The following is a 19924-nucleotide window of genomic DNA, read 5'->3' as shown; positions in this document are numbered from 1 at the left end:
AAAATCTGCAAGTCCCGCACTGTTGACCTTCCAGCACAGTTGGGATGGAACACACACATAACCACAAGTTGAATATGAATTCAATTCAATTCAATTCAGTGTATTTATATAGCGCCAATTCACAGCAAAAGTTATCTCATGACACTTTTCAATTTGAGCAGGTCTAGACCAAATTCTTTAATTAAACTGTAATATAGAGAGCCCAACATTCCCCTTGAGCAAGCACTTGGCGACAGTGGCGAGGAAAAACTGCCTTTTAGAAGGCAGAAACCTCGGAGCAGACCCCGGCTCAAGATGGGCGGCCATCTGCCTTGACCGGCTGGGTTGAGAGAGAGGGAGATAGAGAGAGAGAGAGAGAGAGAGAGAGAGAGAGAGAGAGAGAGAGAGAGAGAGCGCAAGGGAGAGAGGGAGAGGGGGTGGGGTTTGAGAGAAGGAGCACACAAGCAGAGATGCATAGCAGCAGTAATAATACCAAAAGTATCGGAAATGTAGATAAGGTTAATGACAATGAAGTATACAGAGGGTATTATGGTGATTTTGATAACAATAGTAGTAACAATAATAATGCATTTAGATGGATATGCACCAGGTGATCAGGTTATGACAAACTGGAACTGACATGCAAGTCTTTTTGAAAGGGGTTTCTTTTAATCACTAATACGTTTTCATTCATCACTTTTTTTGGTTTTATATTTTCTCTGCTGCGTGCAATAAAAACTTCAGCCTGTCTATTTACTGTAGCCTGTAAGAAGTGCCCATTAAAATGCCTCTGGCATGAGTGTGCCAGGCGACTTGTTTTACATAAGTGTACTCAGTGCCAGTGATTGCGTTTGTTACTCTCACTATGCTGCTTTGTTTTCCAAATTTAAGCTTTAAAAACTATAGGTTAAACCACTTTAATTGACAAAAGATACAGCATATTTACAGGATATCTGCTCAGTTTTGAAATTAAATTTAAATCAAGTTTAATCCTTTTTAAGACCACAACAAAATAAATTTGTTCTTGATGGACTGAATGCACGTTAGGGCTCCGCAATATGTTTTAAATCGATCACATAATTTAGATGGATATATTTTCAATATTGGATGCAAAATCATATATAAAATGATCAAAATGCAGTGAACTGAGTCCCACTGTGGTGCATTATATGACATGAATTGGTTCATAAATCTTACAAAACTCATTTTGAAAAGTTTTATTTACAATTTGCTTAAAAACCTCCATTTAGACAAGAGACAAACAGTACAGTGGACCTCTTTTGACAATGTAGATTTGCTTGCAAACAAAGACCAGAAATCTTCTTTCAAATGCAGATGACCACGTTGCTATTTGCTGAAACATGAATAACTTGTTGCCTTGTTGCAAGTATGAAATACCCCCTACATTGTGATCTAGAAAGATAAGAGTGGAAAGTGAAGTTGTCTGTGTGATCTGTGTCTCCTAAGATTTCTTGCTAAGAAAGCTGTTTGGCTTTCTATTTGACTGATAGTTCAGTACAAGTCAATTTGTCATTGTCATGCCACTCCTTGAGTAAACAAGTTCACTGATCTGTGTAAGACAGGCTAGCCTTGTCTAACTGATTTGATTGGCAAAGTAAACCAAACCAAAAGATATTTTGCATCTACTCTGTGGACATTTTATTGTTAATGTGATGAATATTATTACATGTCCAATCATTTCTATGTTTTATTTGAGTGAGCCCACTAAAAGTACTACTACAACAAAATTAATATATTACATAAATAAAAATATAAATATTCTTGCTGGTGTGTATTTTAGAATGTGAGCAGCGCTATGATGAAATCCAGCTTTCATAAAGCTGTCTCTCACCTTTCCAGATATCAAAACTGGCACCTTATGGTTTTTACATTAGGCCTATATTTCAAATATAACCTTCATACATTATAGCTGCACTTAAGAAAGAAAATAAAAAAGAAACAGCGGGTTTGAGCACAATGGTTAGTTGTCCTTCTGACTGATCAAAACAGTCTGCGGAGATCATCATGTGTTGGTGAAGGACTGAGATGCACTGGAGGAACTAGCTGATACATTGTAACCATCTGAAAAAAACAACAGCAAAACAACGTATTGGAACTGTAGATAAAGATAATGATGATGTATACAGAAGGTACTATGGTGATACCTATACCTCTTCCTCTTCTCCAATTCCGGAAAAAGCTCAATGCACTTGACGATGATGTTGGAGCACTGGTGGTCTAAATGAGGAAATAAAGCGAAAACGTGAATCACCGCAATATTTGAATCTGCTAACAAAAAAAGGTTAAAAAAAGCTTACCCTTGTCCCACTTCTGGAGGTGTGTGACTTTATTGTTATTTCTGACCGCACCTGAAAAGTTAATTGTCAAATATTAGCACACTGCTATATAAGTCAGACAAGTTTATTTCAGTGAGAATGTGATTTTATGGAGTCAAAAGGTAAGATTTCATGTTGTTCAAAGAGGTGGAGAGTCTTACGAGGGTTCTGGACTTCAGAGTCATCACCTCCACCAGTTTACTTTCACAAGACAAGAGCTAATATTTTTACTGAAAATAGCTGTATTCTGATTATGTTGAGTCAATGCGAATAAATTAACTAACTTAATCTGATTCAATCCAACTAAAATTAACCCAAAAATGAAAATTCAGTCATTTCCTCTTCTCAGTTTCATGCTAATAGAAAGTGGGATGAAGTTTCCTCATCAAAAAAAAAGAAGAAGATTTGAATTATGTTGGATGAGTCGTATAGAGCTATTTTATATTTGTATTCATTTCTGTATATAAAGAAACTTCACCTGACTTTCTATCGACATGGGGATGAGTAGATAATGACTGAATTTTCATTTTGGACAAACTGATCCTTTAATGCAATCTTATGCATAAACCTTATGTTTTATTCACATCAGGTTTGACATATAAAGTTAAAGGGAAATTCTACATAAGCATAAGGTGCTTACTCAAGTGTTTATTACTCTGTTATGTGACTCAAAAGTAACAGATTTCTAATTTCTAATCTAGTCATTCTGTCTAATGAATGACAATATATGTCATTTAAACACACTGACACAACATGGCAAAAAAATCAGCATTAAATATGACCCTTTACACTGAACTAGTGTAATAAAATTAGCTGACATTTTATACTTTAAAGACATAAATGCAACATTTTAAGGATAAAACCTGAAACAAAATATCCACTCTAACATATTTTTTTGAATGCGGTGCCATTTTCGGTCTGAACGTCCGTTGAGTGCACAACGGTCCATAAAAAAAGATATTGGTGCATGACTCTCCTCTCTAGATTGCTTATTTGAATAAAAATGTTAGCTAAAGAAACGCAATGTCTAATTCTGTGAGAAATTTTGTTTAATGTCTAAGAATTTGTTTCATTATTCACTTTTTTAAGAATCTTCCTTTTGTATCTGCTATTCAGTGGCAGATTCATACATCAAACATTAACAAATACATAAATAATAAATGTTAATTCTACTTTTGAATGAATATTTTTCCTTCAATCCAATCAGCAATAGAACTGAACAGTGAGACATACATACCTTTCTGTCAAGCAGCGTTCCACACAGCAGTATAAAGAAACCCTGAAAGAACACAGAGTAGTATCAGCTAACAGGGCTTCAGTGGCAATAAGGAACTCACATTTCACAGTGCACAGAATAATTTCACATATCAGAGTATAAAGTCACATAAAGAATAACAATAATATGTAAAGGTCAGGATTATTAAAGACTGTATTTGTACCTGCAGTGAATTGAAGAATGCAAATGAAATATGGATTCCTCTATTGCGTGGTTCGATCAAGATTCCGACTCCAAGACTCCAAGTTACTCCAAAAATTGGTGTGAGTACAGCTAATGTTCTGGCAATAACCACGAGAGCATGCTTCTCAGCTGCTTGTGCAGCGTTTCCCACTGCTCTTCTCCTCAACATTTTGTAGATCACCACGAACAGGATTACAAGGTTTATCACCACTATTAACAATGCAGGGATCACAAATGCCAGTAGAGCTTTGGACTCTCCCCAGTTGAGCCAGCAAACCATATTTTGTTGTATGTACACTTGTCTGGGGGAAGTTACAGCTACTGTTATGATTGCGATGATGAGAGGTGCCCCATAGCCTAGGGAGAATCCAATAGCCAGCATAGATTTTTTAGACAAACCCCCGTCGAAAACACTGACTGTGCGGTAAAGCAACAGCAGAGCTGAGGCTAGCATCCAGAAGAACAGGGCAAGGTAGAAAAAATGGATAAAAAATGTAGCTGCGTTGCATGCTGATGGGTTTTTCTTGTCTGCATCTGAAATAGCTGCTCCAATTATAAACCAAATGTCTGCAATCAAGAGAGACACAGCAATGTTAACAATGGTAACATGACGCAAGTAGGATGTGTTGTTCTTTCTTATTCTTTTCCATATGACAGCTTCAATGATGAGGCATATAACCAGGGAAGCAATGGATATGCCAACTCCAAAATAGGTTATAATTTTCAAATCAAGGTCATCGGGACTGTAGGGTGACATTAGGATTGAGAAAGAGGTCAGGTGGTTGCAGTTGCAGGTGACGCTTTGATTTTCGTTGTTTATGAACTTGCATCCCGTGTTGTCCCATCCCCCTAGACCATCGAAGAGCCTGAAGTTCCAGAAAACACACTGAGGGTTCCCCAGAGTATCATTTATGATATGAAACCCAAAAAAAATATTATTGATGGTGCCACTGGACTGAACAAGTACGACTCTCCCATTGATGAAATTGGAGGTTGAAGTATCTTTGTCTCTCGCAGGGAGTACATTATCCATTGAGGCAAATGTGATCACAGTGATTGACTTTTTCTCTCCATCAGACTCTGGTATTTCTATCTCCACTGAGGAATTAAACTCAGCATCGAACGTGTCGGTGAACGTAGTTTTACTCAAGATAATGGAGGTTGTGTTAATGTCAAAAGAGTCATTGGAAAGACGACTTGTTAAAGTCTCAAGAGACTGCAATAATCCTGAGCTTGCACTTTGAGCTTCGAGGAGGTTACGTCTTGTTCCTAAGGGGTTTATGTTGTCATTATCGTTAAGCAACACCCATGATTCCCTTGCATCATCTCTTGTAAGGATTCCTGCAGTTAATAGGATATCCTAAATTGAAAGGAAAGAGGATATTAGACCATGTGAAATATAGTGTACATTATTTAGGACATGTGCAAATCTCAGCAGACTAATTTACATACCTCCATTGAATTATTAGTTATTGAGAGAAGAGATAATGATGTAGTGTTGGCTACATTGTTGAGGATTTCAACAACTGCATTAATGGTTGCAGGAGAATCAACCACATCCGAAGTAAAATTGAGAGTGATACTTCTGAGTTGCTTCAAGAATTCTGGCAGTGAATTGCTATTCAAGTTCTGTGGAATTTAAAAGAATGAAGCATTATTATCTAAGGGTCAGTTTAAAGTTACATGCTGTAGTGTTTTTATTCACTTAAAACATCTTTGAAACTATTGTTATAGTATTATTTTCACGATAGCTGAAAGTGGTAAAAAAATAATACATGTATTTATACGCTTTTTTTCTAGTCAACTGATTCCTCAAAATACTTTTCACTTACCACATTCACTCATCCACACACACACACACACACACACACACACACACACACAATTACTCTGACCTGCTCACCAGGGGGTGATACAGTGCTTCCTATTCAGACCTTCCCACAATATTTCTTTACTCAGTCATTCGCACCAACACCCACACCGATGTACACTTCGACATGCAGCCAGACCCAGGGACCAGACCACAAACCTTATGATTCACTGACAACCCTGAGCCCCAAAAAATAAACAATCGTGGTGAAATTTATTAGTAGTCTATAGAGAGATGTTAAAGTAAGTTAACCGACATAAAGCACAGAAATGTCCCAAGACATAAAAATTTATTCATCTAAAATATTAATATTACATATGCCCTAAGCCAATGTATTGTGTTTTTTTGTTCACATAAGCAGTTAATAAGTTAGGTTGTAATTTTCCTTTGGCACTGACCATCTTTCATTCTTTCAAAGAATAAAACTTTGTCAATGACTAATTTGACAGTCTGAAGTCGAAGTTGGCTTGTGAACAAACACCAATCTAAACACAAGTTCATAAAGGCTTGTACTGTACTTTCCAGCTATTTCAACATCTTTTCTCCAGCTGCTCAGTTTAATTTTGATTCATATCGTATCAAAAACAAAAATTATAGTTTTGAGCTAGGTCTTCCATTTGTTTTATTTGGATGAAGTTGCTCATGAAAGATAAGTTGGGTCAAATTTAGTAGCTAAAGTGGTTGCATATCAACAACATTGCATATATATATACTTGTGTGTATATTGCAGTTGCAAATCTTTGCAACTAAAGAATTATATATATGTATATAGCCATCAATAGCCGTGCTGTTACTCTGAACATGACTGTCAAACAGTATCCTTTAGCTGCATTTATGTTATAGAAGACAATTAAATTCCAAAGTATAATAATAGATCTTAACCAGTATTACAGTTCACCAATCTTTTGCTGTCTGGTGACCTAACAATGTCAAGCCAGTGTTAGAAATATAAATAGAAATGGTTAAGTAAACAACAAGGGTGGCATCGTTAGTGTATGGAGTGCAAGTGACCAGGAAGTGTGGTGAAAGCACAAGAAAAAGAATGAGACAAAGTGAAAAGGCAGAGCTGAGAGGGATCACACTGAAAAAAGAAATGCTTGGGAGATTTGAAAGAACTAATAAAGCTACCCGCATCACCAACAGATGGTGCCACAGTAAAAGCTACACATTGCAGATTCTTCTGTTATCGTGTTTGCATGCTTTACAGGGTCTTTTGATATTTGTCTGTATCCTCTAAACCATACAAGTGTATATGTTCATATTTTTGAGCATGAAAGTTCATTCTTGACTCTGGGAACAGTAGATTCAATAAGTAAAAGATCCAAGTACTTATTCTCCAATTGCCAATGCCACTACAACAGAGTTTTCCTAAGGCCTCCAAGTCTCTAAATCCACCTCTCAATATCATCATTTGGGGTCAAAAAGAGCTCACCTCAGACTGATCGAGCAGATCCTGAATCGGTTTTAGGACGCAGTTGTTCTGTTCTTTCCATTCGCCTGCTGTACTACAAGTTGCTATCTTTTCTCCCACCTTGTTCTCTTCACAGGCATCTACAGCTATGTCATTTAAATTCCCATTACCGTAGACTGGATCATTTTCACACAGAAAGTCTGGAGAGAAAAGAATATTTTTTTAATTACGGAGATAATTAAGGAGAAATTTCTTGACCTGTGACCTGTATAAAATGTTCAAATGTCTGGATTAATGCTTACCCTCTAAAGATAATTCCAGTGTTATTTTTTTGCTGAATCTCTCATAGTTTGTCACGTTACAAGTGAACGTCTGCGTGTTACAGTCAGATATTGTAAACGTGTCGGTGACGCTGCCACCTATGCAAACATACAAAAAATACAAAAGAATGTCGACGTTCAGGCTTTGAAAATATATGAATGCATTGCGTCTTCTTTGATTTTTGTGTCAGGTTTACCTGAGGCAGATTGGCCTTCAAATGCAACTCTGTAGGGGCTGTTGACGAAGCACTGCAGTTCCTCTTTGCCTCCAACCACACATCCGACCTTTTTCCTGACTGGTTTCACACGGATCACAGGTGTCTCTTTGACAGTGAATTGTCCATTGGATCTCTCTCTGAAAACTAATTTCTTTGTAGGACTGATGTCTCTCAGCTTACATTCATATTCTCCTGAAATTAAAGCCAAACACAGTGATATTTCAGAAGTGAAATGAAGTTTATAGGATTAACAGAAAGTGTGCAATAATTACTTAAACAACATTAGGCAGGTGCATAAATTTGGGCACCACAACAGAAAAATGACATCAATATTTCGTAGATCCTCCTTTTGCAGAAATAACAGCCTCTAAACGCTTCCTATAGCTTCTAATGAGGGTCTGGAGTCTGGTTGAAGGTATTTTTGACCATTCTTCTTTACAAAAAATCTCCAGTTCAGTCAGGTTTGATGGTTTCCGAGCATGGACAGCCCGCTTTAAATCACACCACAGATTTTCAATAATGTTCAGGTCTGGGGACTGAGATGGCCATTCCAGAACGTTGTAGTTGTTCCTCTGCATGAATGCCTTTGTAGAGTTTGAGCAGTGTTTGGGGTCGTTGTCTTGTTGAAGTATCCAGCCCCGGCGCAACTTCAACTTTGTCACTGATTCTTGAACATTGTTGGCAAGAATCTGCTGATACTGACTGGAATCCATGCGACCTTCAACTTTTACAAGATTGCCAGTACCTGCACTGGCCACACAGCCCCACAGCATGATGGAACCACCACCAAATTTTACTGTGGGTAGCAAGTGTTTGTCTTGGAATGCTGTGTTCTTCTTCCGGCATGCATACCGCCCCTTGTTATGTCCAAATAACTCAATTTTACATTCATCAGTCCACAGCACCTTATTCCAAAAGGAAGCTGGCTTGTCCAAATGTGCTTTAGCATACCTCAAGCGACTCTGTTTGTGGCATGTGCGTAGAAAAGGCTTCCGCCGCATTACTCTCCCATACAGCATCTCCTTGTGCAAAGTGCGCTGAATAGTTGAACGATGCACAGTGACACCATCTGCAGCAAGATCATGTTGTAGGTCTTTGGAGCTGGTCTGTGGGTTGAGTTTGACCGTTCTCACCATTCCTCGCCTCTGCTTATCAGAGATTTTTCTTGGCCTGCCACTCCGGGCCTTAACTAGGACTGTGCCTGTGGTCTTCCATTTCCTCACTATGTTCCTCACAGTGGAAACTGACAGCTTAAATCTCTGAGCCAGCTTTTTGTATCTTTCCCCTAAACCATGATGTTGGACAATCTTTGTTTTCAGGTCATTTGAGAGTTGTTTTGAGGCTCCCATGTTGCCACTCCTCAGAGAAGATGCAAAAGGGAGAACAACTTGCTCCTGGCCACCTGAAATACCCTTTCTCATGATCGGATTCACCTGTGTATGTAGGTCAAGGGTCAATGAGCTTACCAAACAAACTTTGTGTTCCAATAATTAGTGCTAAAGGTACTCAAATCAATAAAACAACAAGGGTGCCCAAATTTATGCACCTGCCTAATGTTGTTTAAGTAATTGTTGCACACTTTCTGTTAATCCTATAAACTTCATTTCACTTCTGAAATATCACTGTGTTTGTCTGCTATATGATATATTTAACTGAAATTGCTGATCCGAACAACCAATGATTTATAAAGGAAAATCCTGAAAATGATCAGGGGTGCCCAAACTTTTTCATACCACTGTAGCTGGAGGTGAGCAAGTACTTAATGTATTGCTAAGTATTGTTTGGGTAAAATGTGACAATATACATCTCATGATTTAGTAAAATCCTCATTGTATAGCATGTAACTGACTGAACTTCTTAGATTCAAGTTTATTAAAAACACTGTTCTTACTCTTGTGATTAAAAACATTGATCTGAAGCTCACTTCAGAGGGTGTTCTGTAAAAAATGTAAAATAAAATAAGCAACAAACATATCAATTTCTGATCAGCCCACATCAATTTCAGGCTCTAATGCTGCCCATTCCAAGTACAGGTAAGGATACAGATAATTTAGTTGATTACACAGATAATTTAGTGTACTTGCCCATCCCTAGCAACAGCCAGTTATTTACTGAGTACTGGGGTGTGTCTATTAATCCAGAATGGAATGTTGACAGGCTACATATTGAGGCGTGTTTTGTTAAGAAACCAACCTGTAGAATTTTTGTTGTTGTTTATGTTGCTCCTGTTGTATACACTATAGCTGCATAGAGTAAAACCTTGTTTATATTCTTTTTTGGTCAAATTATATTACCACGATGAGATACATTTTTGGCAATGTTGCCCTAAAGCCAAAATTCTGCATTTGTTTTTCTTAGCGCAAAGAGAAAAGTCCTAGACAGTACTTGCATTGTCAGTGTATATGACTTGTAAATAGCTTTTGACACAGAAATAAAAACACACACCAGATGTGTTTCTTACCATTGTCAGTACTAAAGAATTTTGATACAGTTAATGTTGCTGTATCGCTTGTTTTTGAAAAGCTGTGCTCACTATCTTCCAGTATCAACACGTCATTGCGTCTCCACTCTGCAATCCAGTTGGTACTAAAACCGCGATCCTTCGGTAGAGGGCCACATGTCACAGTCACACTTTCACCAAAAAATAGTTCAGGTGGGTCAAACGTTAAGTTTGATGGGCCTTTAAAAATGGACACAAAGGTCAGAAAATTCTGATTCAAGAATCAATGTAAAATGATCAAGATATTCTTTGACAAACAGGGTTTATTGTGTCTTGCAAAAAATGTGTAGAATTAACTTACTGTCAGTTATCATAGGATATGTTTCTGCCAGCTTAGTAAATATCCCTGATTCAACTGCTTTAATTTGCTCATTTTGGATGGAGGTGGCGGTTACAGTATAGTCAACAATAGTGCTTCCGGGCCTGTAATAGAGAATTGATTATCATTTAGAATCCATTTGCAAACAGGTATATTGTACATTTCAGACCATATGACACCTCTACTGGAAACTTAACTATTATTAACCACTAGTCCTAAGCAATGTGTTTTTACTTTTTTGTCTTTATTACCCTAATTTGCAGTTATTCAGTCAGTGTTTGTCTTCAAGATAACTTTCCTTATGCCTAATCACAATTCTTTTTTGTTTTTCTGGCATCAGTGCACCTGATGTTAGCTCCATGGACTAAGTGAACAATACCAGGTCAAAGTGAAACTACATAAAACTACATTTTTATACGGTGTATTTGACTGACAGTTATAACTGCTTAGAAGTTTGAGATCAAGGAGTAAAAGTACATAGAGAGAAAGTCTATCCAAAAAATCTATCCAATAGATGTTACGATATTTCACAAAATAAGTGAAAAGTTTTGACTTGTTGGAGGTGCTACAAAGAAAAAATGAGGTTCCCCAAGGTTAATTGGGTTTATCCTCTGGGAACCCTTGCATGTCTGTGCAAAACTTTTGATCAATGAATTTGACTGTGCTTGAGCCATTTCAGCATACACCTAAGTGGTAGATCGATCAGTGTCATCTCTAGAGCTGTGCCGCTAGTGTGGCTAAAAATAATAGAAGACTTCAAGTTTCCAATTCTTCTGATGTAGTGACTACATCCTTAAAATATCACACTGATAGGAGGACATCTTTGCTATCAATCTTTCAAGTACAGAGTCATGCATAAACATTGGGAAAATATCGTACAACAGTGCACAGTGTTATCGTAATTTGATCAAACTTCGAAAGAAGTATCTATATTTATAGAAGTACTTATACAAATTTAATACTTATGCATATTTTTCTTTTCCTGATGTGTGTATACATTATTTTGGCTAACTCCGTAAATATGAAATTTAAATATCAAATGTATGTCATTACCCTGGCACTATATGCTATGCCTAACTGTCAATATAAAAGTATATCATCTCCAAAACTGATTTAAGGAGAGTAAAATCAAAAGAAAAACGTAACTTACCGGAACCCAGTTATTTTTGCTGTTTGTAGATTGGAGATGTGTGCCTGACTTTGTTGTTGAATCTGTTTGAAACAGTGACATGGGCTGCTTAGTACTGGTTCTACAATTACATCAGAATCAAGTATCATCTGAAATTCTTGGCATCAACATTTTGACAAAACTGAATGACACATCAAGACTTACTGCGTTGTTAATGTTTCGGTAAACCATACTGTTTGGGTTACTGTATGAAGAATCAAATTCTATGTCCATTGCAAGGGACAAATGTCTTGCTACAACAGAAACAAATGTTATCAAAAGAGGGCATATCATGAGCTCCACAAAACTTAATTCATTCATTTTATGTGTAATACCCTCTGTTGTTGGTGGTGGTGTTGTCATCATCATTGGTGTTGTTGGTTTTGGTGTTGTTGTATTTGTCATTGGTGTTGTCATTGATGTTGCCAATGGTGTTGTTGTCACTGGTGGTATCTCTGGTGTTGTGGTCCTCACTGGTGTCGTCATTGTTGTTCCATTCGTCACTGGTGTTGTATTTGTCAAACTTGTGGTCACTGGTGTTGTTGTATTTGTCACTGGTGTCGTCACTAGTGTTGTTCCATTCGTCACTTGTGTTGTTCCATTCGTCACTGGTGTTGTATTTGTCAAAGGTGTGGTAATTGGTGTTGTTGATGATGTTGTATTTGGACATTGAGTGATATCTGTGGAACAACATTGGAAGTTAAAGACTATTACACTGCATATTTCATCTTAGGAAAACAAAACAAATTCTATCAATCCACATTATCATCATCACTTTGGATGTGACCCTTAAACACAACCAGAAATCAATGATGTCAACATATGTAGGACAGTCAGGCAGATACAGCAGATATTCAGGTGTTACATTTTTCTCAACAGGATCATTTACTGAAACAGCTACAAAGTAGCAATGCTTACTTGAGATTGGTTCACAGAACTGTCCATTTGCAGGAAGTCCATTTATACACCCACAGGTTTGACTGGTGACATTACCGCACGCACCGTAGCGGTAACACTTGTCACATGACCATGAAAACTGCTCCTCACACTGACACTGCAGTCCATTGGAGTTTGGATAGCACCCTTTATAAGAATTTTCAAAAAACATTAAGTCATAGTAAACAAATCATATACAATTTACTAAAACAGCATTAAATTAGCTATGTGAATTACATATGAAAACAAATAAGTGAGCAAAATTTCTGACCTGTGGTGAAAATTACGGTTAACACTTGCAAGGACTGAGTCATGTTGTGGGGGAACCGGAAACCTTTCAGAGCTCCCCTAAAAAGATCAATGAAATTTGATGGTACACTCAGGACTGGGATGTGGATGTCCAGGACTATATCAATGTCCACTGGGTCTGTGGAAGAGAACAGGAGAATACAGAGAAGTCTGTCACCATCAAATACAGCAATACTCACACTGAACACTTTTCAGTGTGTGCAGTCATCACTACATGAAGTATGTTGATCCTACTGTTTATCAAACTTTTACCATACCACTGCAATAGTTGTGTAACTACAACAGAGGAGAAACACACTCTTTTGAGATGCTTTTATTCTCAACATTTAATATGTCGTACCGTTTGGTGGTGTAGATGATGGTGTCGGCTCTGTAAGAACACAAACAAACAAACAAACAAACAAAAAAAAAAAACAGAAACAGAAAAACAGCAACAATTAGTATCATGATACTGTTCTGCTTTAAAACAGAATTGTTCTCATGCCATGAGATGACTTTGGTCACATGAAGCGGAACAGTGCTATCTTTTCAATCTGTAGTTTTTTCACTGTGGGGAAGAATCAAGGAAGCATTTGCTTTTTTCCCTCTCTCATGTGATTGTTTGCTGGTGTGTCCAACATTTTCAGTAGTTTCTCATTAAAGCAAAAGAAATTATAAACAATATACTTGTCCAAATGGCTAAACAGTCAAAACAGAACACTTCTCACCAAGAGAAGCAGAATCCAAAACTGACCATTGGGTAAACATTTATTCACAAATTTTCTTGATTTAATTGTCATTAACATGTTAACGAATATTTCAAAAATGTCCAGAATTATAAGCAACTCACAAATATATAAGCAACAGCTAAACACTTCAGCTAACTTTAAAAAGCAGGGATTAAAAGAATAAATTAGGTAGTGTTTAGTTTAGTTAAGTTGGTTTGATCACTGCGACTTCAATGCAGCAGGATTACAAAAAACCTAAATATATAATAAGAGAAAAGAGAAAAGTGCAATATTTTCCACTGTTGTGAAGTAAATTGCAAAGGAGCATAAATCTAAGATACTGAGGGAAAGTCATTTGTACAGTAAACTTTCCGCCACTCAGTAGCATTTCACTTGAACCCATTCTTTTCCCAGATGATGATGTGTATTGGCATCATGTACTAAGCCAGCACTCATCTCTGGTGGCTGTACTGTACTGTACTGGGCATACCTGTTTGACTGGTGTTTGGCTGACAGTACTGGCCATCAGCTGGAAGGGCACTGATGCATCCACATGTGTTGTCATTGACAGCATCACAGACTCCATAGCTAATGCAGGTGTTATATGACCAAGCAAAGTTCTGCTCACATCTGCACTGGTATCCAGTCACATCTGATGAACACACTATGTAAACAAACAGCAGTGCACAACATCATCATCATTAATAATACGTTTATTGGCAGAGTCTAAACAAATTGGTAAAACAAAGTGAAAGGATGTTGTCATTGCCTGTTGTGGCTTCAATGCTGGTAATTGCAGCAGAGTCGTTGATCGGCAAAGGAAAACTTTGTGTGCCCAAAAGTGCTCGGAGATGCTCCAGGTCCGAGATATTAATAACAACTTGGAATTCATAATCAGAGGAACTTAAGGAAACTGCAAAGAAACCAACATAATCATATACTTAGACTGAGACTTAGACTTTATTGACTCCTTTGGGATGACTCCCTCAGGGAAATTGAATATACTGTATGCTTCATGAACTGATCAGTCAGCACTTGAGTGATAAGGGCAGACTCAGTTATTCATTAGAGTTTTGAGGATGCAGACATGTAAACAGTTAAAAATATCACTGATACAGTCACACTATTAAAACTTACTCGCTCTTTTTTCTCTGGGATGAATGAGTGATTCTTTTGTCCCCATCGATTCCTATAACAATCCATTTTCATCTGATCAGTTCGCTGTACAATTTATTTACATAATTTTGTTTACATAAAACAGAATACAAATCGTACATAAAACTACCATACTGATCATACTTGTTACAATATTATGTTACCCATGTTAAATTATGTAGTCTAAAGGAATAGTACTACATTCTGTTGTTAATACCTTTTCATTCTTAATCTTACCTTAGAGAGGACATTCAGAGACTGGCTGTACGCCTGTTTGTCCAGACTGTAGTATATAACCAGAACAACCATGAATCCTATTGTTTCTGGTAAAGCCATCCTGGCTAGAGAGAGAATGCAAGTGACACAATAATTTCTCGTGACTGAATCAATCAGAATAACTGTATACATTTATACCTTGGGGGATAAACTAATAACTGATGGTAACATGTGAGGTTACGTTATTACACAAGCTTTCCTCAAAATGCTTACCAGGAGGCCAATCATTTAGAAAATGATGTACATTCCAAATTAGTTCATTAATTACATTAAAGACATTAAGAGATGGAAAATGTCCAATGTTAACATATTACATAACATATAACACATTAAATGTTAACATAAATTAGATAACAAAAATGAAACAATCCTGCTCCAAAAGTCAAAGTTCACTCAGTTCACTCAGTTGTGTTTACCAAGTAATGCCAGTTTACAAGAGAGTAGGAACCTGTTTTGACTCTGTTTCAATCACATTTTTTCTACATGATACTGAAACATGCCATGATAACTTCCTGGTTGGAAGAGCAGTAGTAGAAGTAGTTGTCTCAAACTTGTTGAAAGCTTTGCTGCCAAAGTGTCTCAAAGCCCTATTATACATTAAAATATAAATTACAAAGTGTAAATGTTGGAAATGACACTAAGAATGTTTTATACTTGGAATTATTGAGTTTGAAAATGTAGCTTAACACCACACTTTAGCACTCTACCGTCAACATATTTCAGATTCCTTCCTCTTATGATTCAAGTTGGTAGGCGGATGTAGGTATAAGAAAATAAACTGGGATTTAGGTGTTGTTGGAGGCAGATGTTGCCTTTTTAGCTCATATTAAACCTAAATGCCGTCTTTTATGTATTAGACTATTTTGTTAAGGACCTAACAAAACATCATATTCATCAAGATAAAAATCACATAGAAGAAACTGATAACATCAAGTGTCTTTTCAGGGAGAACAGATTATAAGAGGTGAGGAGAGGGGAATGTTGATGACAAGAATGAGCACAAATCCACTGTGTTTTGAGTTAATATTTATAACTGCAACTTCATACATTCTGACATTAAGTGACACATAATCTAGAGTATGATCGTGTGGTCATGAAGTGCAGACTTAAAAATGAACAAAAAACATTAAGTTTTTGGGTTTCTCCTGCAGGGTGTGGAAGAATAATGGGTGTTCAGGCAGAAAACAAATGCATGTAATCTTGTGCTCAGAGTCTACATGCAAGGCCAATGCAAAAATGTAGATAGACACAAATTTGAGTTACTTTGAAAAATCCAATTTTGGTGAAAAGTTGCGTGTGTCTCGGAGCGTTGTGTGGTGAGGACCGGGTGGATTGGTTGGGCAGACCAGCTGTCCACCTGCTTAGAGCTCTGGAGAAAAAACGAGGGATAGTTGGACCTTCTGGAGGAAATTACATCTGCATTCACATTAGATTCTGCTCTTATCCAGCGGGAGAGAAGATTAGGGTTTACTTTGAAACTTTTGGGATTAAAAAGTGTAAAAAGTTTATCTATGGAGGGGAAGTTGCTTCTTCAATGTGTGGAGAGGACAGGGGGAAAAGAACCAGAGTCTCTTAGCTTTGGGTTTAGGCAGTAGCTGAAGAGATTTCAAAAAAACACATATACACCCTCACCAATCAGTGCTTGCTTTTTTATGGTGAAGGTACAGTTAAGTATTTTGTCTCTTTTGGGTGAATAAACACCTGCATGAGTAGCATGAATAAAAATAAATTATGATTATGATATATTATTGGTCATCCCAAATATCATATATAAATAAATAATAAATATCAGTAACAAAAATGCGCTTCACTTAACACACCGTTACAGAGCTGGCGAACTGTATGCAACTAATTTGTCCTTGTTCAGAAATTCAGGAATGCTACAGCTCAATAGACTACTGTTATGTGACCACAGTTTTAAATTGCAAGTTTTTCGAGCCCTCTCCTTGTATCACCAGTTTCCTGTATATCCCATCAAGCTTTGTGCAGCAAAGATAGACAATAATGGATAGACAATAAATGAGTGTATTGAACTACACTGCTTTTGGAAAATGCATCTTGTTGCAAATGTTAACATTTTCACTAAACATCTGACCTCCCCTAACCTTACTGGGTCATTGCAGCAGGAACATTATGTCGTCTTGTTTCCAATTACTAATTAGAGATATTTACAGATTAACTTCTGTAAATATTAACATATTTAGTTCAAACTGAAATTTAAAAACATTTTTTCATACGCAAATTCCTAGCTTCAGCTTTTAAGTCTTTGTTTTACTGGCCTAATTTCCATGAAAGGATTCTTTCATTGTTCTCCCCACAAAGCTAAAACATGACACTGGGGTTTGTCTTTAACATTCTGCATTCAATGACTATTTAAATGTAAGCACCTCAACACTGTAACCTAAACAAAACAACAACATTTACAAGAAACTACGTACTAGGCTAACTTACAAAGTAAGGATATTTTGACACTATACCCATTGCTAAATATCACAGGTTATAATGATAATGCATTCATAAGTAAACTGTATGTATGAAGAAAATATGAAAATCAACATGTTCAGTAAATTCAATGTTCAATGTTCTTACGTGATTTAAGACTATTCAAGCAACAGTAGTGTTTTTTTATGTAAAATGCAGCATACTTCTGTGCAATTTCCCTGAGAGCATAAGTAATTACTTCCTGTATAAATCAAGAGTTAAGTAAAGTTAAAGTGTTAATGATATTTGTTTACCTCTCTTTGTCTTCTAGCTTCCAAAAAAGCGCTCTTGTCTGAAAGGAAGGATTACCTTACTGTACGTCTGCACATAGATAGACCATTTATTAAACCCCATCAGTTAACTTCCTTGAATATTTTGTCTGAGTCACATACCTGTCTGGCAAGTTAAGCGACTTTATCCATGTCATCTGTTTAGATACAGTTGCTTGGTTTAATAGTTGAGCACAACAATGAGATTGCTATTTTTTGATTTATTTATTTTTTGCTTTTCTGGGAGATTTATATTTCAGGGTTTTGGTTTAATATCCAAAAGTGTAAATTCTACATTTTGTATTCACACAGCACTAATCATGACTATGTTTTAGCTAAATTATGTCACACTAAACATAGAAAAAAAAGGCTACATACACTAAATAGACAAAAGTGTTGGGACAGGACTGTTTAGGGAATCTTAATGCTTCAGCATACCATGACATTTTGCTTTGTGCTTCAGTGCACAAATCAAGGACCATAAAGACATGGTTGGATGAAAACTTGACTGGCCTACACAGAGCCCTGACCTCAACCTCATCGAACATCTTTTGCATGAAGTGGAATGAAGATTCTGAACAAATACTCTACAGCATGAATGGGAAAAAATTCCCACATAAACACGCAAAAAATCTTGGGATATTCCTTCCCAGAAGACGACGTCTTTATGCATTTAGCAGCCTAATTCTTTCTTCTTCTTCTTTTCTAATAGAAAAAGGAATGAAAGAATCTGAGTAGAGGTTTGTCATCCTCAATAGTGCATAATAGCCGGCTTGGGGACATTAAAGTAAATTCCTTGGCAAGAACATCGTCAGGGCAATTAAGGGCAGACTTAATAATACTGTTAAGACTGTTCTTGTCCTTACAGACAGCCATTGAACTAGCATAGTCATAGTCATGGAAAGTCCTGAAAAAATAAATTGGCCTACATTCGACTTCAGAGAACCACACAGCGGGAATGCAGGGAGTGCTTTGTTTTGATTTGCATCTCCGTTATGCTAATACCAGCATACAAACCACTTATCAGATGCACCAAACCAGTCCTGAGGCAGATGGAAACCTGGCCATCAGGAGCCATCCATGTTCTTCAGGACTGCTTCCAGACCACAAAATGCCACACATTTAGTGAGGCTGCAACCAACGGAGACCACACCAACTTGGAGGAGTGTGCATCATCCGTCACTAGCTATATTAGCAAGTCCAATGACAATGTCACTGTATCCAAGACCATCACCACACATGCCAACCAGAAGCCATGCATGACTGCGGAAGTGCCAACATGGCTGAGAACCTGAGACAGAGCCTTTGGAGCTGGCAACAAGAGAGCACTAAGTACATCGAGAGCCAAACTATCCTGGGTCACCGGAGAGGCAAAGCTTACACACACCCAGAGAATCCATGGCCACTTCAAAGACAGTAGGGATAATACGCCTATGGCAGGGCAGTCATCACCAACTACAGGATGACCACATCTACCTGTGACAGTGATGCTTCCCTGCCAGATGCGCTGAATGACTTTTACACATGGTTTGAGGCGCAGAACAACATGACAGCGAGTAAGTCCACTCCCTCTCCCGATGACCAGGTGCTATGTCTTGCTACAGCTAGCAGCAGTGAAGAACTTTATGCAAAAAGCAAATCCATGGAAGGCTACTGGGCCAGACAACATTCCTGGAAGAGTGCTCAGGGGATGTGCAGACCACTTAGTGGATGTTCTCACAGACATCTTCAACATCTCTGAGCTCTGCCATCGTGCCTATGTGCTTCAAAGAAATCACCATCATTCCCATGCCTTAATGACTACTGACCTGTCACACTCATGCCTACCATCATAAGGTGCTTTGAGAGGTCACCAGAGTCACCAGCTGAGAGGTGAACACTGTAAGTATCTACAATTTGGACTTCTTCACCATGTATGATACTGGCTTTTGGTTTGATCCTGTCCTTTTTGAAGTCGATGATTAACTCCTTAGTTTTTATTATGTTAAGGTTGAGGTAATTATCATTGCACCATTTGACAAATTCAGTTAAAGCAGAGCCATGATCTGACTGTGAGCCCTGAAGGAAAGAAAGCAGAGCAGTGTCATCTGAAAACTTAAATAAAAAGCTGCCCTGCGGAGAAGTCCTGCAGCCATGAGGCTTTGTTAGTACACAAGTTGTATACATGATAAAAAGCAGAGACAAAAGGACACAGCCCTAAGGAGCAGGGAT

At 37.5% G+C, this 19924-nt stretch overlaps 1 protein-coding gene across 1 annotated transcript; it reads right to left on the bottom strand.

Moving 5' to 3' along the window:
* Positions 1–1859: 1859 nt before the first annotated feature.
* Positions 1860–18002, bottom strand: LOC124050861 (adhesion G protein-coupled receptor F5-like). Its single transcript, XM_046373790.1, has 22 exons — positions 17699–18002; positions 14925–15028; positions 14670–14721; positions 14302–14445; positions 14023–14196; positions 13166–13195; positions 12788–12943; positions 12499–12663; positions 11916–12260; positions 11746–11834; positions 11563–11624; positions 10395–10516; positions 10055–10273; positions 7573–7785; positions 7358–7474; positions 7077–7255; positions 5227–5403; positions 3755–5134; positions 3553–3594; positions 2298–2348; positions 2151–2217; positions 1860–2061 (listed from the first exon to the last, which is right to left on the bottom strand). The coding sequence occupies exons 2-22, from the start codon at positions 15021–15023 to the stop codon at positions 2003–2005; spliced, it is 3942 nt and encodes a 1313-aa protein (XP_046229746.1). The 5' UTR covers positions 15024–15028; positions 17699–18002; the 3' UTR covers positions 1860–2002.
* Positions 18003–19924: the final 1922 nt, after the last annotated feature.

The sequence above is a fragment of the Scatophagus argus genome, chromosome 19 (assembly GCF_020382885.2).
Source record: "Scatophagus argus isolate fScaArg1 chromosome 19, fScaArg1.pri, whole genome shotgun sequence".
Lineage (NCBI taxonomy): Eukaryota > Metazoa > Chordata > Actinopteri > Scatophagidae > Scatophagus > Scatophagus argus.
This window is presented reverse-complemented; position numbering and strand designations above follow the sequence as displayed.

What these genes read in the sequence shown, in the direction of transcription:
- LOC124050861 (XM_046373790.1), bottom strand. Translation starts at nt 15,023, where the DNA reads ATGGCTTTACCAGAAACAATAGGATTCATGGTTGTTCTGGTTATATAC. An exon ending in CAGCATTGAAGCCACAACAG is followed by an intron (nt 14,197 to 14,301) that starts GCAATGACAACA and finishes TTGTTTACATAG; the next exon opens with TGTGTTCATCAGATGTGACT. An exon ending in ATTCTTTAGTACTGACAATG is followed by an intron (nt 7,786 to 10,054) that starts GTAAGAAACACA and finishes CTTTAATTTCAG; the next exon opens with GAGAATATGAATGTAAGCTG.